The sequence below is a fragment of the Rutilus rutilus genome, assembly GCF_951802725.1.
Source record: "Rutilus rutilus genome assembly, chromosome: 1".
NCBI lineage: Eukaryota > Metazoa > Chordata > Actinopteri > Cypriniformes > Leuciscidae > Rutilus > Rutilus rutilus.
Window position 1 is genome coordinate 72,212,441 of NC_140209.1, and position 26,270 is coordinate 72,238,710.

A 26,270-nucleotide genomic window follows, 5' to 3' on the forward strand; every position below is an offset into this window, starting at 1 on the left:
CGTGCCAGTGGACACGCACCGTAAGAGTTGCGCGCGACGCGTCTAATATACACGCATTTGACAAGCAGATTTTCTCTCAATTTTCTCAAGTTTGCTTTCACTTTAGACATAACCGACTTCGTTTATGTAAACCTTGTGTGTATTTAACAGTATAAGCACAATAAGACTCAAAAGATAACTTAGTCCAGTATCCAGGCGCTGGTAGACAGGCTTTTAGTGCATGTGAGCTTCACATGTACGCGCTGAGAAACGCACACGTTAGAACAGCGCATCAGCATGCGAATTAAATGTTTAACCGACAAGGCATTAAAACACATGCAAATTGTGAACTTTTGTGAACTGCAGTGTCCCGTTCCGCTGCGTTATCAGTTTATGTGAATATACATCGCGTTGTTAAGTATGTTGGGACAGAGGCGCCAGAACAGATATAATGCACGATTCTACGATATTTCTTCAAAAGCAGATCGTGGAGACATTTTAATCGTCCACGATCAAAAATCGTCATATCGCACACACCTATCTTAGGTTTAAGTAATCTTAGCTTTACTTAAATCATTAAAGATTTTATAACAAAAAGACATGTACATGTGAATGAAGGCATTTTTAGAATTATAGTGAAAGGCCTTTAACTTGCCATAAAACTGTGAACTGTCTCATCTAATAGTGTCAGTGCAATCATAATATTGTTGAATTTTAAGTGTCCCCAACTAAGCAAGCCAGAGGCAACAGTGGCAAGAACCCAAACTCCATCAGGTTACAGAAATAGAGAAGAAATCCTATAGCTATAAATCTTAACGCAAATATTTTTTTCAAACATGCTTAATTTTATCTAGGAAATTTGTCACTGAATAAAAAATGCTAATGTACTGGAAATAGTCTTTTTTGTTGATGAATGCTGTTTGAATGCATTGTATGCTGTTTATGTAAAAAAAATAATAATGGAAAATGTATTTAATATTTGTTTAGAGAAAATGTATTGTATGTGTGCCATCTAATTCTGTGTTGTGATTTATTGTAGGTTAAATGATTGTAACTTAACAGAAAAAAGCTGTTCAGCTCTGGCTGCAGTTCTTGGATCAGATACCAATCTGAAAGAGCTGAACATGAACAATAATAATCTGCAGGATTCAGGAGTGAAGCTGCTCTGCACTGGACTGACGAATATAAATTGTAAATTGGAGATACTGAGGTAAGTTGAGCCACATGAGTCACATGACTAAAGTAAGGTGCAACCCAGAGGCTAAAAGTTATAAATAAAAGTTGCATTTCTTTGTTTAATATAAGTAAGTTTGTCTTTGTTCTATTGTTGTTGTGTTTTTCATTCAAAATAATAATGAGCCACAAACTAAGCAGTCCAAAGATCTTTTATTTATTTGTTACAATGTGGGTATAGCATATCATCCTTCTTATCAATTTTGTTAATAAAAGTCCAATGTTTAATATAAGTGAATTTATCATTGTACTATTTTATTATTGATGTATTTTCATTAATACTAATGAACCACAAACTAAGCATTTGTTTTAAATTTAGGGGAAAACACTAAGACCTTCATTTATCAGTGTTACAATGGGGGTATACTATGCCATCTGTCCTATTTGATTAAAGTTTGATGTTCAATATAAGCGAGGTTGTCATTGTGCCATTTTACTGTTGTTGTGTTTTTTTCAGTGAAGTGAACATTAAGCGTTAATTTTGTGCTGCATTCATTTGGTGCTGCACTGTAATGCAAATAATTGCGAGATTATAATATTTAATGGATAATGTATTTTCCATATATGTATATTCTGCTTCTTATAAGTTAACACTTAAATTGTGCTGTTTTTGTTTATAGTAATTTATAATTTAGTGATTTAATCGTTATTTGCATACCTAGTGTTGAGTCAGAATTCAGATGATTCTGTTAGAGCTGGTAAATCTGCCACAGAAAGGAGGGTGAGATCTAGTAGAAATCACTTTTCTTAAGATTGTATATAACAGGATTAATGTATTTTAGTGCTTTTGAGGAAGCTGTGTATCTTTGATTCTGCTTTCAGCTTTGCAGCTAGTCTCGACTAAACACTTCCTGTAGTGTTTTACACCACTATTAAGGTATTTTGGTCCGTTTGTCTCACTCAGTGGCTTAAAAAGTGGGTATGCGCTATATGCGGCACATAGGGGCGCAGCACCATGCAATGGTAAAATAAATAAATAATTACAATTCTTTTTTTGGTATTTTCTATATGTAGCTGCTGTTCTGCATTTCTAAATCATTTCCGCATTTCCTCAATGTTATATAACATTTTAGAGGACTAACAGGCTAGAGTAGGCGCCCACATAAGATTCCATCATAGAATTTTGACATTGAAGATGTCGCGAGCGTAATATTGCGAGGGGCGCCGTGAGCACTGAGCGAGCAGGTACGAGTAGTGAATTGTCATTGAAAAAGATGGATAAAGCAAAAAAACTGTCGCGGCTAAAGATAGAAAAAGAAAGAGGGAAAGTGAGATGGCATGTCAAGGGATACCAAAAGCAGCTAAATAAGTGGATGGTGAAAGGCAACAGGTAGGATTTAAAGTAGGGCTGAACGATATTTTGTTTTAACATCAACATTGCGATGTGCGCATGAGCGATAGTCACATCGCTGGAACATGCGATGTGAAGGGTAGTAGCACCCATGGTGTATTGAGAACGGTAGCACCAGGGTAGCACACAGTAAACACGAGTTTGTTGTATGTCTTGTTGCTGGGGTGACATGCACGTTCCGCGTGCCTGCACAGTGATTGATTCGCTGTGCCGCTGCTCACTGCTCACAGCCAACATTCAGTCGTGATTATCTATTGTCTGCTATATATACTTTTTATTAATTAAATCTAGGAAATTGGATAATGAAACACTGATTAAAATTAAGATACAATTAATACAAAACGAAATTCGCTTTAAAGAAAGGCTTTGTGCTTTCTGTTTGAGGTCTCTGTGAAAGTTTTAAAGCAGTCTTATAGCCTGGATTGATGGCTCGCAATATCACAATATATATCATTGGGAAAAAAATATTGCAATGTAATTTTTTCCCAATATCGTGCAGCCCTAATTTAAAGTGTGATGTCTGTGCTTGGAGGCTTTCAAATGTTCATGTTAACAGACATTAGCGCTCTAAAGTTCTCTGAAGTGTGGCTGAAAAAGCCAAGTAAAACTTTAAATAACCATTGAATCAAATTAAAATTGTATTCTTATCTGTGAAATAAGCATGTAACCCGTTTCAACTCCACCACTCAAAGAATTGTTAAATTGTTCACCAAATTTGTTGCTTCATACCCCTCTGACAATGGGTAGTTGCGCCCCTGGTCTCACTCATCCTTGCAAAGCTGCTTCAGCTCAGTGACATTTGTAGGCTTTCCAGCATGAGCTGTGTTTCAAGTCCTTCCACAGCATTTTAATGGAATTGAAGTCTGGACTTTATTGGGCCATTCCCAAACTTTAATTTTCTAATTTTCCGACCATTTTCAGATCATAGACTTTCAGAGTTGTACAGTTTTAGTTAATTGCAATCTTGAAAGGGATGTTGATGTCTAACATATTAAAGTTCACTGAGCCTTTTGTTTGCCTCCATATTCAATTGTCAGTTTTTGCAACTGACTTTCAATACATTTGTATGAAGAATAAAATTAAATTCAGTTTAAGGATTTATATTGTTCAGGTTTAACTGATTAATCAGCTGAATGTTTTCCTCTCTGTTCTAGACTCTCTAACTGCAGTGTGACAGAAGAAGGTTATAAAGCTCTGGCTTCAGCTCTGAGATCAAACCCTTCACACCTGATAGAGCTGGATCTCACAGGAAATGATCCTGGACAATCAGGAGTGAAGGAGCTCGGTGATTTACTGCAGGATCCAGACTGTCAACTGAAGACACTGAGGTGAGACGGGATCAAATAATTAACTAAATTAGCTATATGCAGGCTAAATATTCATAACTAATATATTATTTTAGTTATATAATAAGCTGTACAATTTGTTGCATCAAAATGATCAAGATCAGATCAGATGCTGCAGGTTCTGTCATGATGATGATAACCGTCAACACAGTTTAGTTGTGATACGAGCTACAGGTCAAATAGACATTATGGGTCAGTATATGTGTGCTGACATTCAGGAGTATACCTTGATAATTAACAATAATAGTTTTCCATCAAGCCCAGATTCACTGCATCTCTCTGCACCAGGTCTATGAGTCTCCAGATGTTCTCAAACATGCAGTTTCACAAGCCAGTTTTCTCTGTGCTGACGTTTCTCACTCCTTCTGCTTTAAAGACAGAAAGATCTTAATTTCACACTCTGTATTCATACTGAAAATCATGATCTAGTGAGCTTTTGCCCTTCTGCTCTGTGAGACCTTTCTGTTCTTATGCTTATGTTTGCTTTAGGACTGAGTGTTGCTCTAGTTTCTTTTAAATATATATTTATTTGTGTATTTAAATGTTTAAAGAAAAATTTTATATCTAAATAACTAACTTAAGCTTGTCTTTAAAACAATAATTAAGTTTTTTATCGTATCAATCATTTTTTGTAATGCGGTGGACAATTAGTTGATACCTGAATTGCCTCTTCTGCAGGTTTGTGAGTCCTGCTGCTGAGGAAGCCTGTCAGTATGTGAATAGAGTTGTGGGTATAAACCCGTTACTCCAGAGAGAGCTGAATCTGAGTGGACGTGAACTAGGAGACACACAAGTGAATCAGATCGCTGCTCTACTGCAGGATAAACACTGTCAACTCAACACACTGACGTGAGTATTGCTCATTTATTTATTATATTACTTTTAAGCATTTTTTCCCTCAGTCACACAGAGCCAGAACAATTTAAAGTAATAAAATTAAACAGTCAATTAAACTATTAAGCTGCAACCCCACTTTTGAAAAATCCCCAGAATGTCACATGATTATGGCACTTTTTCATGTGTTCCATATATGGACTAAAGCTGCGTCCGAAATCACGTACAATGGGAGTAGGTACTAGCCTGGCAAGCCAGACCTACATCAAGATGTTAGGTCTGGCAACTCACCATAGACGCGGCTCAATCCGAGGGCGCAATAAACGGCTGTCTTTCAAATTCCCTCTGCACGCAATAGGACAGCGCTTCAACCAACCAGAGCGTTTTCCCAACAGCGGAGCTAGTTGATAGATTCAACTTTTTCCATATCTGGCCGGCAAAACTACGAACACATCTTCCTTTTTTTAAGAATGACTTAAGTGCCGTTCTTTGCTCTTTTCTCAAAGAAAAACTTAACTCCAAGTCCTCCAGAGTCGCGGCCAAAGGCGATTTGCCGACTACATTTAAATTAGAACGTACTTCGCGACCGTTACAAAAGTACGCTCTATATAGTATGAATACGGGTAGTATGAATGGAGTCCGGACGTACTGGTATTACGGTTGGTATTGTCACGTAACATGCGCGGTCACATCAGCGCGAAAAGTTAAAGAGCCCATTCCACTGACTGCACTTAGAGCAATGCTTTTAGTTCTTCTTTCCGCTTTCGTCTGCGTTTTTACGTCGCTCGTGCTCACAATTCAGAGGAGTCGTCGGTCAGCTGCTCGCAGATCACGCCTTTGTCGAGAGCTTTTGTGTAATTTCTCAAATAAGTTAAATATAATTTAGCCAATACATTTTACCTAAAAAAAAAAACAAACAAAAAACACACACACATAAACCTGTGAACAATGACAGATGTTGATTTTTGGTAAGGAAAAAGTAATTTATTTGCTTGTGATATTACTATCAATGAATAAACATGAATTAATCAATAGTATGCGTGTATCTCTGTTGATTCATTCATGGATGGCAATATCACAAGCAGTGTGTGTGTATATATATATATATATATATACAGGTAGGGTAACACACTGAGGTCAGATACAATACACACACATTCATTTACATGTGTATACATGAAGACTTCAGATGTAAAAGAAAAAAAATTCTTCTAAAATGAGCATTTTTATCAAGCTTGTATATTTAGGTTCAGTAATTTCACTTTAATGACAATTAATAGGTCCTTTTCATTGCCATTAAAGTGAAATAACTGAACATAAACATACAAGCTTGATAAAAATGATCAAACTAGAAGAAAATTTCAGATCGCACTTAGAGGCTTTTACATCTTAAGTATTCATATATGTGTGTGTGTGTGTGTGTGTGTGTGTGTGTGTGTGTGTGTATGTATGTGTAGATATATATATATATACAGTGCAATGCATAAGTGAATACACCCATGCTAAAGTTGACTAAAAAGAGGAATAAAAAATCATATTTTGGAAATTGAACTTAATGCCTTAATTTAAAAAATTAGAAAAAATCCAACCTTTAAGGACACCAATTTTCTTTGTGAATGAATAATGTATCGTAAATAAATAAATGTTCTTCCTTAAAATACATGGTGCATAAGTGAGTACACCCCTATGTTAAATTCCCATAGAGGCAGGCAGATTTTTATTTTTAAGTATTTAAAAAAAAAAAAATTTAGGATACTATGCATCCTGATAAAGTTCCCTTGGCCTTTGGAATTAAAATAGCCCCACATCATCACATAGCCTTCACCATACCTAGAGATTGGCATGGTTTTATTTCAGTTAGCCTAAAAGCTAGTTTGATTTGCATTGAGAGATGATCTTATGGAAAGTACCCCATGCCAATCTCTAGGTATGGTGAAGGCTATGTGATGATGTGGAGCTATTTTAATTCCAAAGGCCAAGGGAACTTTATCAGGATGCATAGTATCCTAAATTTTTTTTTTTTTAAATACTTAAAAATAAAAATCTGCCTGCCTCTATGGGAATTTAACATAGGGGTGTACTCACTTATGCACCATGTATTTTAAGGAAGAACATTTATTTATTTACGATACATTATTCATTCACAAAGAAAATTGGTGTCCTTAAAGGTTGGATTTTTCCTAATTTTTTAAATTAAGGCATTAAGTTCAATTTCCAAAATATGATTTTTTATTCCTCTTTTTAGTCAACTTTAGCATGGGTGTATTCACTTATGCATTGCACTGTATATATATATATATATATATACACACACACACACACACACACACACACACACACATAAGAAATGGATCATATACATATAATACATACATACATATTATATTTATAAATAAGCCAACACAGAAAACAAAAAAAAACTATAAACACGTTTACAGATTGTGAGCCCTACAACCTACTGCGCCAATTCTTCATCTATATTTTAAAGATGGAGCTGACCTCCGCCCCGACCTCCGACTTTCATGGTAGTCCATCCAGTCACTGATTGCGACCATGGGTGGAAAAAAAGCACATCGAGGTGCTGGTGTTCTAGCTACATATCACATATTTGAGCCTAATTTTTTACAAATTATTTACTTTAAATTTGTGTAGGAAAAATTCAAGTGGAAATGTCCGTTTTCACAGCATAAATTCATGTTTTTACAGGTTGGTCCCATGGACTTTTATTGTATTTTTCGATAGGTTCCGAGTGCCTGACAACCATGAGGGTTGTGAATTTTTTTCTAACTCGTTAGTTTAGATCGTATTTAGATATAAAATGTATGACAAATAAGGGCGTGGTTAACTTTGATTGACAGCTTGATTGACAGCTTAGGCTGCGCCATGGAGAATGACAACATAAGAAGCGCCATTTTTTAATACAGTTGAAATATAATACTACTGTTGTTTCGGTATCATGAAATGTAGTTTTAAGAGTTTTTCAGGCAAGAATGTAGTTGTTTAAAGCTCAAATCTGTGGTTTATTTATAAAGATTTATGAAAATTGTATCCAGTTGTGAGATGCAGGTGATCACCGGGCGCTCGGCGCTCATGTACCCCGCCTGGAACAGCCTTTCCTCGGCTATTTGTTCGGACGTTTGCCGCTGACTCTGGCGTCTCTGTAGTGGTTAAACATGAGATATAATTCGTCTTGTGTATATCTAACGGGCGATTTTTGGTCTCGTAAATCTATAATTTGTTCCCTGGCCAATCGTTTTGGCTGAGGGGAAGTTTCATTTCAACTTTATAAGCTATTTAACTTTACCGTTGTATGGTTAGACTAGATTGAGCGCTGACTTTGTATATGTTTGACTGAATTGTTTGCTTTATTTGTATAGCTTCTTGTAACTTTACCTTTTACTTGTACTTTTATAATAGCTAATATTGATAAAAGTGAAATTTAACAAAAAGAGACTGGGTTGGGTTTTGTCATTTTAAATTTTAATACAACGAATATGATCTGTAATGTTGTTTACTGCAACATCTGTTGTTTAGTACAAATGCACATATTGCCTGGACCATATTAAAATGTTAAATATTTTTATATTATATTTAAAACGAAAAGAGGCAGGTTTGTGTTTTATATTTAGTTTTTTTAAATAGGCAAACGTTATGTGCAGTGAATATAATCAATACGCGTTGCCTGAACCACATTTGTGTGGCTATAATGTTTAAGATTTCTTTAAATGAAAACGAAAAGAGTTAGTATGGTGTTTTATAACATTTTGTTGCCTAAAATATACACAGAGATAACCGGAGTAGCAGAGCGAGCTGAGTGACGCGCGCTGCATCAGAAGGTGGGCGGGGTTAGGATTTCCCAAGATTTTCCAAGATGGCGCCGCCCATACCCCCCATAAACGGCTTCAAAACCGTTCTTCAGAAAGTCTATGGGTGACGTCACAGACGCTTTGTCCATATTTTTTACAGTCTATGGTTAAGTATTAAACTGTTGGTGAGATGAGATGAAATAATGCAATACTGACATAGGCTACAGTACAATGACAGTTGCACAGATGTTGGGAGTTGGGAACCGGTGAGAAAATGTCCGGTAGCCTACCCGATAACTTTACCAGTAATAACCATAGATATCATATAAAGGCTAGATGTCTTGTGCGCGCTGCTGGCCAATGGAGGTCGGCGTCCGCACACGGCGGCCATCATACCACAGTGTGCTCGCTCACTCGTAACATGGTGCATGTACTTTTAAATAACCATAACTTGCTCAGAGATGTAGCTATGACACTGCATACATATGAGTAATTATAACTTAAATGTTCAAGTATTCGGAATTATAGCCACGTTAATAGCGTTAGTAAGAAACCAAACCGTTTGTAAATCCGTCAAGATTTCAGCGAGATAAGAGGATTTGTGTGCGTGCTGATCACTCACCTTAATTCACTGCTCCACTGTGGTTAAATGGCCGCCGGTGATGCCGGGAAGTGACTCCGCCTTAAGACATCTAGCCTTTATATGATATATATATGGTCAGTGGTTAAATTGGCTTTTGTAGGGAGGGGGAGCCCTTATTTACGGTGGTCATCATTAAAAATCGCGCCATAAAATGATTTATTGTGTTTTACACCAAAGGGGCTATTTTTCCAGTATTAATGTGTAAGGTTGAGTAGTTATTCAAACAAAGATAAATACTTTACAGTTTTTTATTATTTTTTACCTTTAATGTTAACAAGCAGGCAACGGATTTCACCCTCGGAAAACGTATGAAATTGAACATGTTTGAAAATATTGGTTGGCAAATACACTGTTAACCCTTGCTGTAAAATAAGGCCAAATTCTGACAATATCATACCATTTTCCATTAAAACAGTAATATACCGTAGAAAACAAAAATAGCCTACAGGAATATACTGTGAATTAACAGTGCTCAAAATCGACACTCAGAGGCTGTTTTCACAATCACAGCCTATACCCTCATTCCCTGTTCCCTACATTAGTTCACTAATATAGTCCCCTTGACAGTGAATGAAAGGAAGTGAGTGAATTGAGACACTGATGAACACCTGATAAGCAGAATCACTGAAGGACAGAGAAACAAGAACAGAAAAAAGAGAAACACAAGAACTGCAACTGACTTCCAGCCACCGAGTGTGAAACCAGTTTACAAACCAGTTTAACATGATTTCTTTCATGCAAAAGTTATTGTTGAGAATTAACAGATATTTAGTTGTTGATGTTTTATTGAAAATAATAAAGTTATTATCACCATGATGGAGATCAGTATTTGTTTTAGTTGGGCTCTTGAACCATTGACTTTATTATATCAATTTTTCTCTGACTGCTTTAACTATGAGTTTATAAAACACATTTGTTATGCCAAGAAATAATCAAGAGAAAGATGATCAGGTGTTTATGACTGTTGTGTTGATTACATAATCATCATGGACATGTCTGATTCTCTGATCTTAACCAGTGTAAAAGCTGTAGACTTATTTATATTTCATATTAATCATATTTGTTATCTATAACGTGAAATACAATGTTTCTGTAATTAGTTATTCTGAAGTATATTGAAATAATATTTTAATAGTGCTTTAAAATATCTCCTGCTTGTCTTAGACACAAACAGACATCAACAATCAGCATATGAATGTCAACAATGGTGACAGTAAAAACTTTCATGTCGCAATGCATGCTGGGTTCCAGGATAGTATAAAACTCCCAGCATGCACTCCTGCATGAATGAATAAATAAAAATAAATTATTGCCACCACTGATGAGAGACATATGCAGATTTTTGATATCTTTGTGTTTCTACAAGACATTGTAGCTCTGTTTCTTTTTTAGGCTGTGCATTATATGTGTTCAAAAAAATATCATCGTAACTTCTTACTGTAGTTTCACAGTGGTGGTAATATAACACTTAAGATAGAGGATTAAAAACTGATACATTTAGTGAATGAACAGGCTATATGATGATTTTTTTTTTTCATCATAATCAATATAACCGCAATCATTCACAAACCGTGTGTGTGCACAAATGTGACTTACAAAAACACAGTTCAAGCAGCCAGTGAAAAACTAATGTTAAAAAGTCAAGGGTCAGCATCCCAACTAAAGCAAACACTGATCTCCATCATGGTATAACTTCAAACCAAACATTTTCAATTAAACATCTCAATAACAATTTCTGTAGATGTATGACAGAAATAAAGTCATACTGTTAATAATAAGTGTAATAATGTGTAATGGCTGGAAGTCAGTTGTAGTTATTCTGTTTCTCTATTTTCTGTTTGTCTTTCCTTCAGTGATCCTGCTTGTTAACAGCAGGTGTTCATCACTAATGCTCAACAATCACTTATTTCACTTATTCACTTATTATTCAACATATTCACTTAATTATCTCACTGCAACACTGCGTCAATGTTACTTTTTACTCTTTGTAGTGTGGATTTTCCTGTGGGGTTGAAAGGGTTAACAGTGTAAGATAAAAAGTCACACCCACGAAATGTACTTTAACAGTAATAAACTGTAAGTTATAAAACAGGTATATACTGGAACACTGTTGCCAGTAGGTTACTGTAAAATTTATTTTTTGGGTCACCGTTGTGCTGAAGAGTAGAGCCTGTGCTTCAGTCCAGCAGAAGATCTACAAACATTGATGATACTCTGCATGTTGCTTTATTTAACAGGCGGTGCCTGTGTAGTTGCTGGTCCAGTGGAAATCTTTTTATGTTCAATAGTTTTTTAGTGGTTTCAAATGAAAGAAGTTCATAGTAATACTTTGCTCACATTATTTATGCATTATAAATTTTAGTTAATACATTTAAATGACAGTTGGTCAATTTAAGGCAGTCGGTTTCTGCAAGTGAAATTAGTTAACTTGAGTTTTAATTTAGTGCCTTTTTACAGTAACATACTGTAGATTACAGCAGGGACGTCGTTTGGCCTATTTTAGGGGGGCTGAAGCTACCCCAAAATGTTCCTAAGCCCTCCTAAATGATAATAAGAACAACAATAACAATTCGATTTATCAATAACCATATCCTCATTCATATTTAGACGCAACAAATGATATATATAAAGCTACAAAAAATAGCCGAAAAGTCGGAAGTTGGACTGAAGTACAAAGAGTCGTTGTGCTATCAAGATGATGCACCGCACCGTCTCGTTGAATTGGTGTGAACTGTGGCAGCTTTCAGAGCGTTGCAGACCGGAGCGCTGCAAGAAACTGGAGGATTCATCTCGTCTCGTCGTTACTCTAGTCTGAAGTTGAACTCGCTATGCATCCATGTAGCCTGGGTGTCTCTGTGTAGTCTTGCTAATTATTCAGTCTCATATGCCATGTATTTACCAGGAGATGAAAAATAATTCAAGTGGAATAACAATATTTGGTGCTGAAGGAGACGGAGCTGAGCTCCGGCATGGTGTGTTGTGGACCCGAGGAGGCGGAGCTGCACTCCGGCCCAATTTAACCTATGTATATGGTAATATCAATATTAATTTAGTTCTACTTAACGGTTCCTGAACGCTGTAACTAACAGCTGCCCAGCCATCAACACAGCCGCGTGTGATTTGTTTTTAATACGAGCTGCACTAGGTCTATATCTGTATTCTAAGAGTTATTATTACTTGTATGGATCTCGTTAATAACTTGACAACACTTAAATGTGTATTCTTACAAGTTAAAGAACAAATGTTTGTGCAATTCCTTTTTTTTTCACCTTTTATGAGGCAAAAAAAAAAAAAAAACTGTCTGGTAAAAAGTCACTGTGGCGGGTGGTCAAAAAAGTTAAAGTCCGCGTGAACCGGAAGTTGCAAACGACTTTTCTCCAGTGTTGTGACGTATTTCCCAGTGAAAAGGCATATTGAACAGAGGGCAGGGTTTTACGCTAGCGCTCCTCCTCTCCATCTCTCGCTCATAGCAGACTAACGGTTTGAGGGGAGTGGTTAAGCGTTTCCCAAACCATGCAGTCAAACCTACGTCGTCAGAGAAGGAACTCCATTCCAGTCCGGAAGTAACTTTTCAGACTTTGATTAAAGATTACGACGGCAAACCATTTTTTTCTGTGTTTTAACTTGCACGGATTAATTTTTCACCACAAGACTAGTAATATGCGCTAACAAATTAAATAGGGTCAATTTTGATTTCAGTTGGACTTTAACTTCAGGCCCTGATCATGGGATAGTAAAGTGTCCATCATAGTCGCACTTCAGAATCTCGCCGGAAGTAGTAGAATCTAACCCTAACCCTAGTGGTCAAATACTGAAACTTGAGTCTTATATCTTTTTAATGATGTACAGTTTGTCAAGGTAATAACATTAAATCTGATAGTAACTTTGAACTATAAAAAAAAAAAAGCTTCAGTGTGCCGGTGTTACGGATCAACTGGGGATCATGTTAACTGGGGGAACGCGCGTGCACGCAGTTTTTACCTGGATTTCCAGCAGATGTTAGACGGCTACAGATTCGTCGCAGCCATTTTTCACGGATCCATGATTAAAAACGTATGTTTCACCAGTTGTATACACACTGGTATGCATAATAAAGCGATTTGTTTTTGAAGTGTATATTCCTGCGTATTTGACGCAATTTCAAAGAAGTTTAACATACTTTAGTGTCAAGCTCAGAAACCACGTCTATGTTAACATGGGGCATTCGGTTTCATTGGATGAACAGACTTGTCAGCGCACTTCAGAAGACTCTTCTCAACATTAGTGTATCATATTTTCTGTAGTGTGTTGTCATGAGTTCTAATCACAAATAACCACAGATGTAGATTAAATGAAAGTAGCTAGACTACCTAAAAGAAGCATAAATTGCAGTCATTTACATTTTTTTCCAGTTGCATTTATTGATCTGCATATAGCCTAATTTTATAATGGATCTATTATTTTTTATATAAAAACACTTATCAGCTTATTTTACTCTGCTGATTATATTAAGATCTCTTTTCTGTACAACCAGCTCTGACACCTGTATCCTTTTCCCTGGACATAAAGCAGCTATGCTTATAGGGTCATGAAGTTAATTATCTCATGAACTTGTAACATTCAACAGATTTATAAAAAAAAAAAATAATAATAATAATAATAATTTAAAATTTCAGAACAATTCTATATAGCAAATATAGTAATATTGAATTGTACATTGTGTTGAGTTTTCCTGTAGCTCAAACAGTAGAGCATTGGCGCTTACAACACCAAGGTCATGGGTTTGATTCCCAGGGAAAGCAAGAACTAATAAGAATGTAAATGTGTAGCTTGAAATGCAATGTAAGTCGCTTTGGATAGAAGCGTCTGCCAAATGTGTACATGTACATTATGCTCAGTAGGAGCATGAACTTGAATGTTGTGTATCTAATGTCTTGTATTGGACATGTAGAACACTTTGTCTTTAGTGATTAAAGTCCTGTGAAAAACACTGAGAGGCAACCACAAATTGTATTACTGAAATAAGCAAAACATATGATATAGTGATAATGAATTATTACAAATATTGCTGATATTCTCTATGGCTAATATACTCATAGGCCTACATCACTAACCTCTTAATCATTTGTCACCTCACACGAATAGCATGACCCTCTCTAAAACAAGAGGAAATGCTTTATTTACTTTTTTGCTGACCTCTTTAACAAAAGAAATATGACACAATCTTTTTATGTAATATAAATTTAAATTATGCCAGTTCTCTTCATTTGACTGGTACCATGAATCTCATTAACATATTCTCTTCACTTGTTATGAATCATCACATCATGTGCTTTCATTATTGTCGTCTGCTAACCGTTAGGAACAGATTAAAAGGTCTATAAATGAAGTGTCATTGTTGTTAGGCCATATACTGCCACAGCAAATGGATGCAATTAAAGTTAGACAAATCAAAAACTTTGCAGGATAACCAATATCCCGACCGCTGCTCAAGAAAGGAGCGTGATTATATAAAGGGGAGATGTGAAAATTTCACAATGAAGGGTGATGGTGTGTTAAATTGTTCTTAAAAAGATAATACAACTGTGACATTTATTTACTAATATAACTACATTAGATGGAGAGCAGCATAGGTATTAAGGCCAAACTGGCCAATGGGTAAGAAAAATGTATACATATACATTACAAAACAAGTAACTGTTCTTCATAAACATGTAACTTAAGTCTATAGTTTGTTCTCCCTTCGTTAGATTGAATGTTCAGAATGTTGAAGGTGGGACTGTGTGGTCAGATCTTCCACTGTTGGCAAATACAGCTGTCCTGCATGCACATTTGCCTATTTTTTTTTTTTGTTATTTTTGCTTACTTGCTTTCATACCTGTTAGCTAATAAATATGTTTGTTGAACATTCCCTGAATAAATGCTGTGGGTAATTCACTGGATCCATAAGATATGGCTTCTCAATTTTCAACACTCTTTAGGAATATTTATGGAGTGTAGCCTACTGTATGCTTTATGCTTTAATTCATTCCTCAGTAACATTAAAATAAATAATAAATAAATGCTTGACATCCCTTTTACCACAGCAGTATTGCTGCTCAATTTAAATTAAGCCACAAATTGGCATCATAACAATAATCTGCGAATACACATGCACTGCAAAGACATAATGTCAATAGCATGATTTATTTAATGTACTTACAGTTGTCGTCAGATATTCAATTTCATTGAAACGAATGTAACAAAATAATGTGGGCGTGGTCTGTGTCGTGAAATCTTCCCTTAAAGGAGAACTCCGGTCAATTTTAACATTGAGGTAATTTTTTTTGTAAATTTGGAGTGCTGTCAGTACAGAAAACAACGACAAAAATCGGTGTTGCCTACACCGTGTTATCCTCTTTTTAAAATGTGCACCCTGTTGACTTCAATAGGGCAAGTTTTATACCTGCTTTTAGCCTCTTAACATCCTTGATGTGTCATTACAAGTGCACAGGTCATGTGAGTGATTCCTTCAGAGTGAACACGGGTGAATACATACCTGTATTTCGGTCGAAGTCCAAAGTAGTCCACGCGCGTGATCATACGTACTAAACCTATGCGCGTGAACTCGACAATTGATTACTATGGACTTCGAACGAAAACAGGATGTAAATACAGGTATGAGCGCTGGCTAAAATAACATCATTTTTATTCATATCTTTCACATCTACTGCAGTCAGATTGACCGCGTGTTCACTCTGAAGGAATCACTCACATGGCTGTGCACTTGTAATGACACATCAAGGATGTTAAGAGGCTAAAAGCAGGTTTAAAACGTGCCCCATTTAAGTCAACAGGGTGCACATTTTAAAAAGAGGATAACATGGTGTAAGCAACACCGAGTTTTGTCGTTGTTCTCTGTATTGACAGCACTCCAAATTTACAAAAAAATTAGCTCAATGTTAAAATTGACCGGAGTTCTCCTTTAAAGGCGTCTAAAACATTCATCGGAGCAGCGACAGAGTAAACAACAGTGTCCCAATATGATACAAACATTTACCAATAACGTGGAAAGCTTTTAAATCTGCTCAGAGAAAGATTCGCTATGACGAATCTGTCACCGTTCAACATCTGCTGGAAATCCAGGTAAAATTATCTGCGTGCACGCGGTTAACATGATCCCCAGTTGATCCGTAACACCGGCGCACTGGCAAAGGTTAACAGGTTAATAACACAAAATTAAAAATGTGATATCAAGCTTTAAATATTTGATTAAGACAGACAGTTTGATCATGGGTCAATAATTATATCAGTTTCTGTAGAGGCAGAACAATGTTTTATTTCTGACATCAGGATCAGAACTGTTCATAACTGCTTTCAATTTAATCTTTGTATTTCACAAATATCTAATTTTGGTGCAACATATACTGTAACCTGTAAAAACCGAATAAGTGCATTTTAAAAGTCTGTGATCAGTATCTGCCTGTAATAAGATCCACTGAAGGTAAGTTGACTGAACGCTAGTGATGGGCGCTTTCGAAACACGCTTCATGAAGCTGTGAAACCTTTACGAATCTTTTGTTTCGGATCAGTGGTTCAGAGTGTGTGTCAAACTGCCCAAGTCACATGATTTCAGTAAACGAGGCTTCGTTACATCATAACTGTTTCAAAACGTTTAAAAATGTCAATGGTTCACCACTGGGGGGCGATGATCTCTGTAAACCCATGAATCATGCAGATTCACTGAGATTAAACAAGTGTCTGTGGGTTTTACCTGATCTCTGATCAGTTTTATACATTTGTAGACATTTTAATTAGACATTAGTATAATTAAAAGCAATAATAGTAGTTAATAGTTTCTTATTGGCCTGTTTAGCTGAGCCATCCATACAATACACCGACACTGCCTCACGGTGCAGCACTAAAGCAGATGAACTACCTTTTACAAAACTTGTTTGATTGTCTTCTGCTTAAGGAAATACTTTTACTCCTTAATCTGATCATGTTAGTTTATACAGTTATTCTTTGTTCATGTTAGTTCACAGGGGATTTACTAATGTTATTCTGTTAACTTTTGTATTTAAAAATGTATTAGTAAATGTTTAAACTTAAGGTTATTAAATGCTGTATAGTATTGTCCATCATTGGTTCATGTTAACTAATGTAGTTAATGTTAACAAATGAAACCTTACTATAAAGTTTTAGCAAGTAGAAAATGTGTCTGAAAACAACCGACATAAACACATTTGACCCAGTGAGCAAACCAAGGGTGACATTGACATGAAAGAACCTTAAAGATTAAATGAAATGAATGTGTAAACATAAATACATCAACAATTTCATCCTTTGTTTTGTTACAATGTTGGTAGTATATTTAAATGAACAATGTGTAGTCTTTCTCCATGTTACCTTTACCTTGATATCCCTGTTTATTTGTCAGCAAAAGTCTGCTGGATGAAGATGAACACGTTAGTTGATCATCATAGATCTGAGTCATTTTCTCTTTCTGTCTTCAGTCTGAATAGATGCAGTATTACAGAGAAACAGAGTCTCATCCTGACTTCAGCTCTGAAATCAAACCCGTCACACCTGAGAGAGCTGAACCTGAGCGAGAATAAACTAGGAGACTCTGGAGTGAAGCGCTTATGTGCCGTACTGAAGGATTCACACTGTAAACTGGAGAGATTGAGGTCAGTCACATTCACATACAAGAATCAAAATGCTTAAAATCACTTCAACAGTTTAAACTAAAACACTTTAACACTGTATTTGTGCAAACGTAGTATTTTGTGATCTGGTGAAATAAAGATGAAGATCTCTCTTCCTCTCTCTGTTTTATTTGCTTATGAAGATGATGTGACTTTACAGAAGAAAGAGTTTTCTTTTCTTCTGTCTTATTTTCTTCTCTCTCTCTGCTAATGTAGTTTAAGAGGCTGTGATATGACAGATGAAGGTTGTTCTGATGTGACTTCAGCTCTGAAATCAAACCCGTCACACCTGAGAGAGCTGGACCTGAGCGGGAATAAACTAGGAGACTCTGGAGTGAAAAACCTCAGTGATCTACTGATGAACCCACAACTCAAGCTGGAGAAACTAGGGTTAGTATCATTATACTGTACAGCAATTACAGTGTGACTGAAGTTTATTTATTTGAAGACAGCAGGGCTTATGTTTCAGTGTTTATAGCAGTGCACTTTCTGGGTTTCCCCTATTGCTCACAGGGGGTTAAAGTGGGATGTGAGTGTGCCGTACGGACTCTTATGGTGCGTTCAAGTCATCTCGTATAGATCGTATTTACGAGTTGAATGCACATGAACGCCACCACAATGTCGTAAATACCAGTGGGGAGCTCGGGATTTTCTTTAAGCCCCGATCTGTACGAGTTGGGGGCGTGTCAGTGAGAAACATGGCGGAATCAATGAATTGATTCAGACGTTGCGTCTGTAGTTGAGCAAAGTGATAGTAAAATATATCACAATACTTACAGGTATTTAGCAGTGACAGTGTAAGGCTTTTTCATTTATAACAAAGTAAGCTCTCTGCACAAAATATGATATAGCCTACTTATAATATAACAATTATATATATACTAATTATATAATGATACAGTTAATTTACATTGGCTTCATAAGTTAATTAAAAACATAAAAAGAAAAACACACTCGATGCGCATTCTTTGTTCTTCATTTTCTATAAGCAGAGTTAACAAAACGTGCTATATTTTCGTGTTATTCATTAAAAGAAGGTACACCACCATCTTGCTCCGACGAAACTGACTTGAACGCACCTCACGTCGTCAACACGACTTTCCACCTCGTACGTACGAAATTCCCAGGAGGACTTGAACGCACCATTATTCTGGCTGTACTGAAGACGAAGCGGTTTGACCAATCAGATGAAAGGGGCGTTTCAGCGCCGCCCACATGTGCAAACGAAATATCAAAGCCATAAACCGATTTGTAAACCACAAACGAAAAATTAGAAATCGAGCCGAAATCTCATTTTCCGTTTATTAAACTAAACGAAACACCGAATAAACGATCCGTCTTTTCATTTCTCGTTATTCCATTCCAAACAGGAAATGAAATGATCAGATGATACACGGACCGTGTCGTGTGTTCATTCGTCGTTATTGAGTGATTTATTCAATCTCACATTCAATCCCACTACTGGAACTGTGTTCTAGAAATAAATTTGATATTGTATTGAGGGTTGGAAGGCAGGCATAGATTCAGAGGCATAAGGTACTGTAGTATTATACACAACAGTGCAGCAATAATAAAACAATGCATTGACATTTACTTTTGATACTACTTTTAAAAACGAGTAGGCTACTTCTATACTTTTACTTAAGTAAAAATCGGTCTTTACAAATTTTACTTGTAACGGTGTATTATTTGACCAGTAGTATCTGTACTTTCGCTCAAGTAAGGAAGTTGTGTACTTTGTCCAGCTCTGAAAGCATCTGTTCATATTCTGTCATTACACAATTCCAATACGAACAGCACCGGGAGGCGTCTGAAAAAACTCTGCGCTGATCAATCTGCATTTTTAAGCCAGGTAATTTTACAGTAGGCTCATATTCAAAATGTCCTACTCATATAACGCCAACGACCACACAAATGGGCTTCCTTTGTGAAATATATAGCAGACCACCGTTTTAAATGACAGTTTAAAAAAGGTGGTCTGCTATTTTCTCAAAGGTAGCTCAGTCAGTCAGACAGAGTGATAGATAGATAGATAGATAGATAGATAGATAGATAGATAGATAGATAGATAGATAGATAGATAGATAGATAGATAGATAGATAGATAGATAGATAGATAGATAGATAGATAGATAGATAGATAGAACTTGTAGGCTATAGCCTACTTGAAAGGAAAACAAATTTGCAGAGTAAAAACAGAGTTTGTGTTTTTGAATCATACTTTTTTCCGTAGTAGGCTACATCTTAAAATATAGAGCTCATGACAAATAAAAGTTCCAGATGGACAAACATTAAAAGCAAAAACCAGTGTGAATAACAATATCTTAAAATAAACTAGAGAGTGGATACACAGATATGGCCTATTTATGAATGAAATTAATGCATTCATTTGTCATTTAAACTGATGCAAACAGGGAAAGAGAGTAGAAAACACTTATTATCCTGTCGCCCCCTCTAGTGGACAGCATTGAGTATTACGGCCTTCATTGCTCAGATAAAGTCAATAGATTTTTTGGGAAAGTAAGTCTGACCAGTTAGAAAATATATAAGCGAGTCAGACCAGTCTGAAGGTCTGAGCTGAGTTTGGTGAAGCATTAAAGTTCTAGGCGGAGTCAATTTCTCATAATAATAATAATAATAATAATAATAATAATAATAATAATAATAATAATCAAATATGCTGGCTTTCTTAACTCAACATAATAAAGAAAACTCAGAGAAACATCGACCAATTCAGTATGTAATAAAATTGTATTAGTTTTATAATAAAACTATAACATTTTAAAGGCATGCCGTGCTCTTCAACCGACATGATTTAATTAATCCCAAACCTGGTAATTTTGTCAGTATTAATGTACGTTCACTATTCTAGCTTCTCTCTTTTCTGTCTCTTTCTTTTAATGTGAACTGAGTAGGCTACACATGCTTACATTCATAAATATAAACTTTATTTCTATTCAATTTTCAAAATTATTTATAGCATACATATGTCACACACGCCTACCTGCCTTTTGATGTAAATAAAAGATGAGAGAGGTTTTTTATTTCCACTCCCCTTTTATCCAAAGAGACGGAACTTTTGCACTGTATTTATCAATGGGAAATACATCATGCTAAAATAATCTGTCATATGTGGCTCACATTAATGGGGTCGCTTGCAAGTCACAGCAGCACGAATTACGTGACCAGCAACATATTTCTGCTTCCAATATTGTGCGTAGTTAACAGTGAGTGGTGGTTTCAGACATTATTTTATTAAAGTGCATTTGTCAGTGCCGTACTCGTACTGACTCTTATTCTGCCTGACAGAAAGAAAAGCTCGTACTGAAGGCGGAGCGGTTTGACCAATCAGATGAAAGGGGCGTTTCAGCGCCGCCCACATGTGCAAATGAAATATCGAACTCATAAACCGATTTGTAAACCACAAACGAAAAATGAAAAAATGAGCCAAAATCTCATTTTTCGTTTTTTAAACTAAACTAAAAACGAATAAACGAGCTGATTTTCATTTCTCGTTATTCCATTCCAAACAGGAAATGAAATGATCAGATGATATACGGACCGTGTCGTGTGTTCATTCGTTTTTTGATTTAATATTGAAAGTAGAATAACGAGAAAACACTTCCTTTTTCGTCTTTTTATTTTTTAAAAAAAACTAAAAACAAGTATTCAGCTTGATTTTTCACTTTTCGTTCTCAGGTAGAAACATTTATAAACAGCTTGAATATTTGATTTCTAGACGTAGGCGGGAATGAAACGCTCCTTTCCTCTGATTTGTCAGCCGAAGATCAAACTGTCCCGTCATCAGTTCTTCCTCAGCTCCGCTCAGCAGAATAAAAGTCCTCCGCTGCTGCAGTTGTACGGATTCTGAACGCGTTTATTCAACTACTACATTTCATCTTTTTCTCATCAAACACCCAGACTAATGGCTCGACACGACCCGCACCGGGGAAGAGCCTCGACAGGGCTTTCTTATGAGGCTACTGTATTTTCCGGACTGTAAACTAAAGTCACGTTTTTATCATGAAACACGTTGTGATTTATTCCAGAGTGACCTAGACCTTTACAATGCATTTAACTTAGTTCACATAATCTAAATGTTGACTTTCAAAAGTAGGCGCGCCAAGAAGACTATTCGCTGTATTTTGGTTTATATATATACAGTATATACTTTATTTTTTTCATCAATCTTTTTATTAAATTTTGAACATGAAATAAGAACAAACAAAGTTCCCCTTCACATACAAAAAAACAACAAAAAAAAACACACCAAGAATCAACAAAAATAAACGACAAACAACATAGTAACAATGAAGAAAAACAACAACCATTAACTAATAGCTGTGAGTGACGGTCCAAGAACTACTGCCCAGTCATTTGCAGCAAAAAACGTGGGACACTAAGTTTACTCAGGATTGTCTGGGAAGGTCAACTTCCCAACATATAAAAAAAAGGGGGTATATATATATACTTTTTAACCACAAATGCCCGTCTTGTACCATCTCTGAGATGTGCCACGTATTACATCATCACGTTGGAAAGGTCACGCGTCACATCATCAAAAAATGTGTTTTGGGGTTTCATGACCCTTTAAAAATGAAATGAAATGAAATGAATGTGTAAACATGAATACATCAACAATTTCAACCTTTGTATTGTTACAGTGTTGGTAGTATGTAAGGGATAATCCACGGCTAGCCATGCATTAAAGGATTTTAATGCACGACGTAGAGGCGAAGAACCACCCGACGCTTCGCGTCGGGTGGTTCTTCGCCTCTACGTCGTGCATTAAAATCCTTTAATGCATGGCTAGCCGTGGATTATCCCGCTTATACCTTGGTTATTTGCCAAGTTAAAAATAAGTTAAAGCTGTAACTGATGTTTACAGTGTAATTTTTTAACAGACGTGTAAAAAATGACGGTTATTTCTTAAGTTAAGGCTCGTCAGTTCTTCCACTCCGTCCGCTTTAAATAAAGTAGAGCCATCGGATTGCTTTTATTTGAATGAATTCACATTTATTTAAATTCATAATTAAAAGAGAGAGACAGAGAACTGAAGGAGAAGGAACAGAGAGAGAGAGAGAGATGCGTGCGCGAGTTACCTGTGTGCATCGAGCTCTTCTTTAAAGTCTAGCAGCTACAGTCCCCTCATTGCTTAAGCATATAGCTAACTTAATGATTCTTTAATGGATTTATTACAATTATTTATGAATGACAGGCAACACTGATACAAATTAAACGATATTCAAAAATCATCCATTTAGCCTACCTAAACGTTTTCATATGCGTCTCTCACTCTGCTTGCAAGTGTATCTGTGTTACTATGGTTACCAATGTAGCGGATTAATTTCGAACTGTAATCAAACTGACTGGAACTACCTGTGCATTAAACGGTTTTACTGCACACCTTCCAGCCAATCAGAATCGAGTATTTAAACAGCCCATGGTATAAATTTAAATGAACAATGTGTAGTCTTTCTCCATGTTACCTTTACCTTGATATCCCTGTTTATTTGTCAGCAAAAGTCTGCTGGATGAAGATGAACACGTTAGTTGATCATCATAGATCTGAGTCATTTTCTCTTTCTGTCTTCAGTCTGTATAGATGCAGAATTACAGAGAAACAGAGTCTCATCCTGACTTCAGCTCTGAAATCAAACCCGTCACACCTGAAAGAGCTGAACCTGAGCGAGAATACACTAGGAGACTCTGGAGTGAAGCGCTTATGTGCCGTACTGAAGGATTCACACTGTAAACTGGAGAGATTGAGGTCAGTCACATTCACATACAAGAATCAAAATGCTTAAAATCACTTCAACAGTTTAAACTAAAACACTTTAACACTGTATTTGTGCAAACTTAGTATTTTGTGATCTGGTGAAATAAAGATGAAGATCTCTCTTCCTCTCTCTGTTTTATTTGCTTATGAAGATGATGTGACTTTACAGAATAAAGAGTTTTCTTTTCTTCTGTCTTATTTTCTTCTCTCTCTCTGCTAATGTAGTTTAAGATGCTGTGATATGACAGATGAAGGTTGTTCTGATGTGACTTCAGCTCTGAAATCAAACCCGTCACACCTGAGAGAGCTGGACCTGAGCGGGAATAAACTAGGAGACTCTGGAGTGAAAAACCTCAGTGATCTACTGATGAACCCACAACTCAAGCTGGAGAAACTACAGTTAGTATCATTATACTGTACAGCAATTACAGTGTGACTGAAGTTTATTTATTTGAAGACAGCAGGGCTTATGTTTCATTGTTTATAGCAGTGCACTTTCTGGGTTTCCCCTATTGCTCACAGGGGGTTAAAGTGGGATGTGAGTGTGCCGTACGGACTCTTATTCTGGCTGTACTGAAGACGAAGCGGTTTGACCAATCAGATGAAAGGGGTGTTTCAGCGCCGCCCACATGTGCAAACGAAATATCAAAGCCATAAACCGATTTGTAAACCACAAACGAAAAATTTGAAATTGAGCCGAAATCTCATTTTCCGTTTATTAAACTAAACGAAACACCGAATAAACGATCCGTCTTTTCATTTCTCGTTATTCCATTCCAAACAGGAAATGAAATGATCAGATGATACACGGTCTGTGTATCTTTTGGTCATTTGATTTCCTGTTTGGAATGGAATAACGAGAAATGAAAATCAGCTCGTTTATTCGTTTTTAGTCTAAAGTTCCATTAAACATGAAAACCCAAAAACCCAATGGGAATATACCCTTGTTGTATAAAACATCCAGAGGTGGACAATAACAAAGTACATTTACTTGAGTACTGTACTTAAGTACACTTTTTGAGTAGCTGTACTTTACTTGATTTTAATGTACTTGAAACTGATTTTCGTTTTCAAAGTTGGGTTTGGTCTTCTAAATGCGAATTTTGCCCTTGTTTTGGTGCACACTAGCTTATAGATAACAGTAAGGCTACTGTAACATATTCATACTAAAAGCCAACAAACTTTAAATATGGCACTATTTGAGGGAACAGCCATTTGGGTGTCCGAAACCATTGTGGACGTTATTGAGTGACTTATTCAATCTCACATTCAATCCCACTACTGGAACTGTGTTCTAGAAATAAATGTGATATTGTATTGAGGGTTGGAAGGCAGGCATAGATTCAGAGGCATAAGGTACTGTAGTATTACACACAACAGTGCAGCAATAATAAAACAATGCATTGACATTTACTTTTGATACTACTTTTAAAAACGAGTAGGCTACTTCTATACTTTTACTTAAAGGAGTCATAATGTAGAAATTTCACTTTTCCATGAGAATCAATGTATGTTATGATTGCATAATGATTGTACACTGGCCGGGAAGCCGATATTTAAAAGTGAAGCGTTTGTTTACCTCGGGGTTTGTAAAATAGGCCACGTGCACGCGCACGAAAAAACGAGATTTTGATTTCTTCCCCTTCTTGACGTCAAGACGGGGGAGGATATACCAAATATGGACACCGCAAACCTATGCCGCGGGAAGCCCGCCCCTCTCCCCCTCAGATTCAGTTTAGTTGACTCGAGAAAGATGGAGAAATCGAGTGCACACCTGAGATGCTCTGTGGGTGACTGCCACAAACAACATGCAAATGTGTTTTATCTACCAAAAACGGACGAAACTATCAGGGAACAGTGGAGGAAATTCATTTTTAATGACGCTGTCCCAACAACTCTTTCAAGTGGCGTATCGTTAGGTGTGTGTGCTAAACATTTTACACCGGAATCTTTTACAAATTTGGGGCAATATCAGGCGAACTTGGCCTCGAAGCTCCGTTTGGGAAAAGGTGCCATCCCAACCATCAGGGACTTGCCAGAAATTGAAGAGGTAAGACTGTGTTTTTATTGCTCTACTGTGGTTAACAAATAGCAGCTAACAGCTAATGCGGCTATTGTATGTAACGTTACCTTCGAGGTAAACACGGGGAATGGACTCTACGAATGCTAGCCACATCTTTCGACTTTGTTTTACACTAGCAGCTACAGTAGTGACGGTACAGGAGTCCATGCTCAGTGGCTAAAACTGTTTAAATGCAAGTATGAAAACAATATATGCACCGAATATTCGGCCACCGAAAATTTTCGGCCGAAAATGGCCCAAAAGTGCATTTTCGGTTTTCGGCCGAAAGACTTTTATCACCGAAACAATACGGCCGAAATGTTGTGATGACGCAAACAGCAGACACCGCGACCTGCACGTGCTTGTCTGAAGCAACATTACATATCTGCGGTGTGGACGTATTTAAATATATCTAAGAGTGACCCACGGACAGCGATTTTCAAAACACAGACATCCCAAGTCTTCCGGAAGTTCCGGGAGTCTCCCGCGTATTGATACCGGCTCCCTAATGCCCGCAAATTAGTTTAAATCTCCCGGAATCGCGAGCGAGCATGAGCGCGCATACGTAGCG

The 26,270-nt window shown here is 36.6% G+C and overlaps 1 protein-coding gene across 1 annotated transcript in view; it reads left to right on the top strand.

The window, feature by feature from the left end:
* LOC311305794 (uncharacterized protein) overlaps nucleotides 1–26,270 on the top strand; it is a 1,216,100-nt gene that overhangs the window by 221,375 nt on the left and 968,455 nt on the right. The window contains exon 22 of the mRNA XM_084433664.1: nucleotides 23,863–24,036. Within this exon, the coding sequence (XP_084289790.1) occupies nucleotides 23,863–24,036 (174 nt within the window). The remainder of the gene's footprint in view (nucleotides 1–23,862; nucleotides 24,037–26,270) is intronic.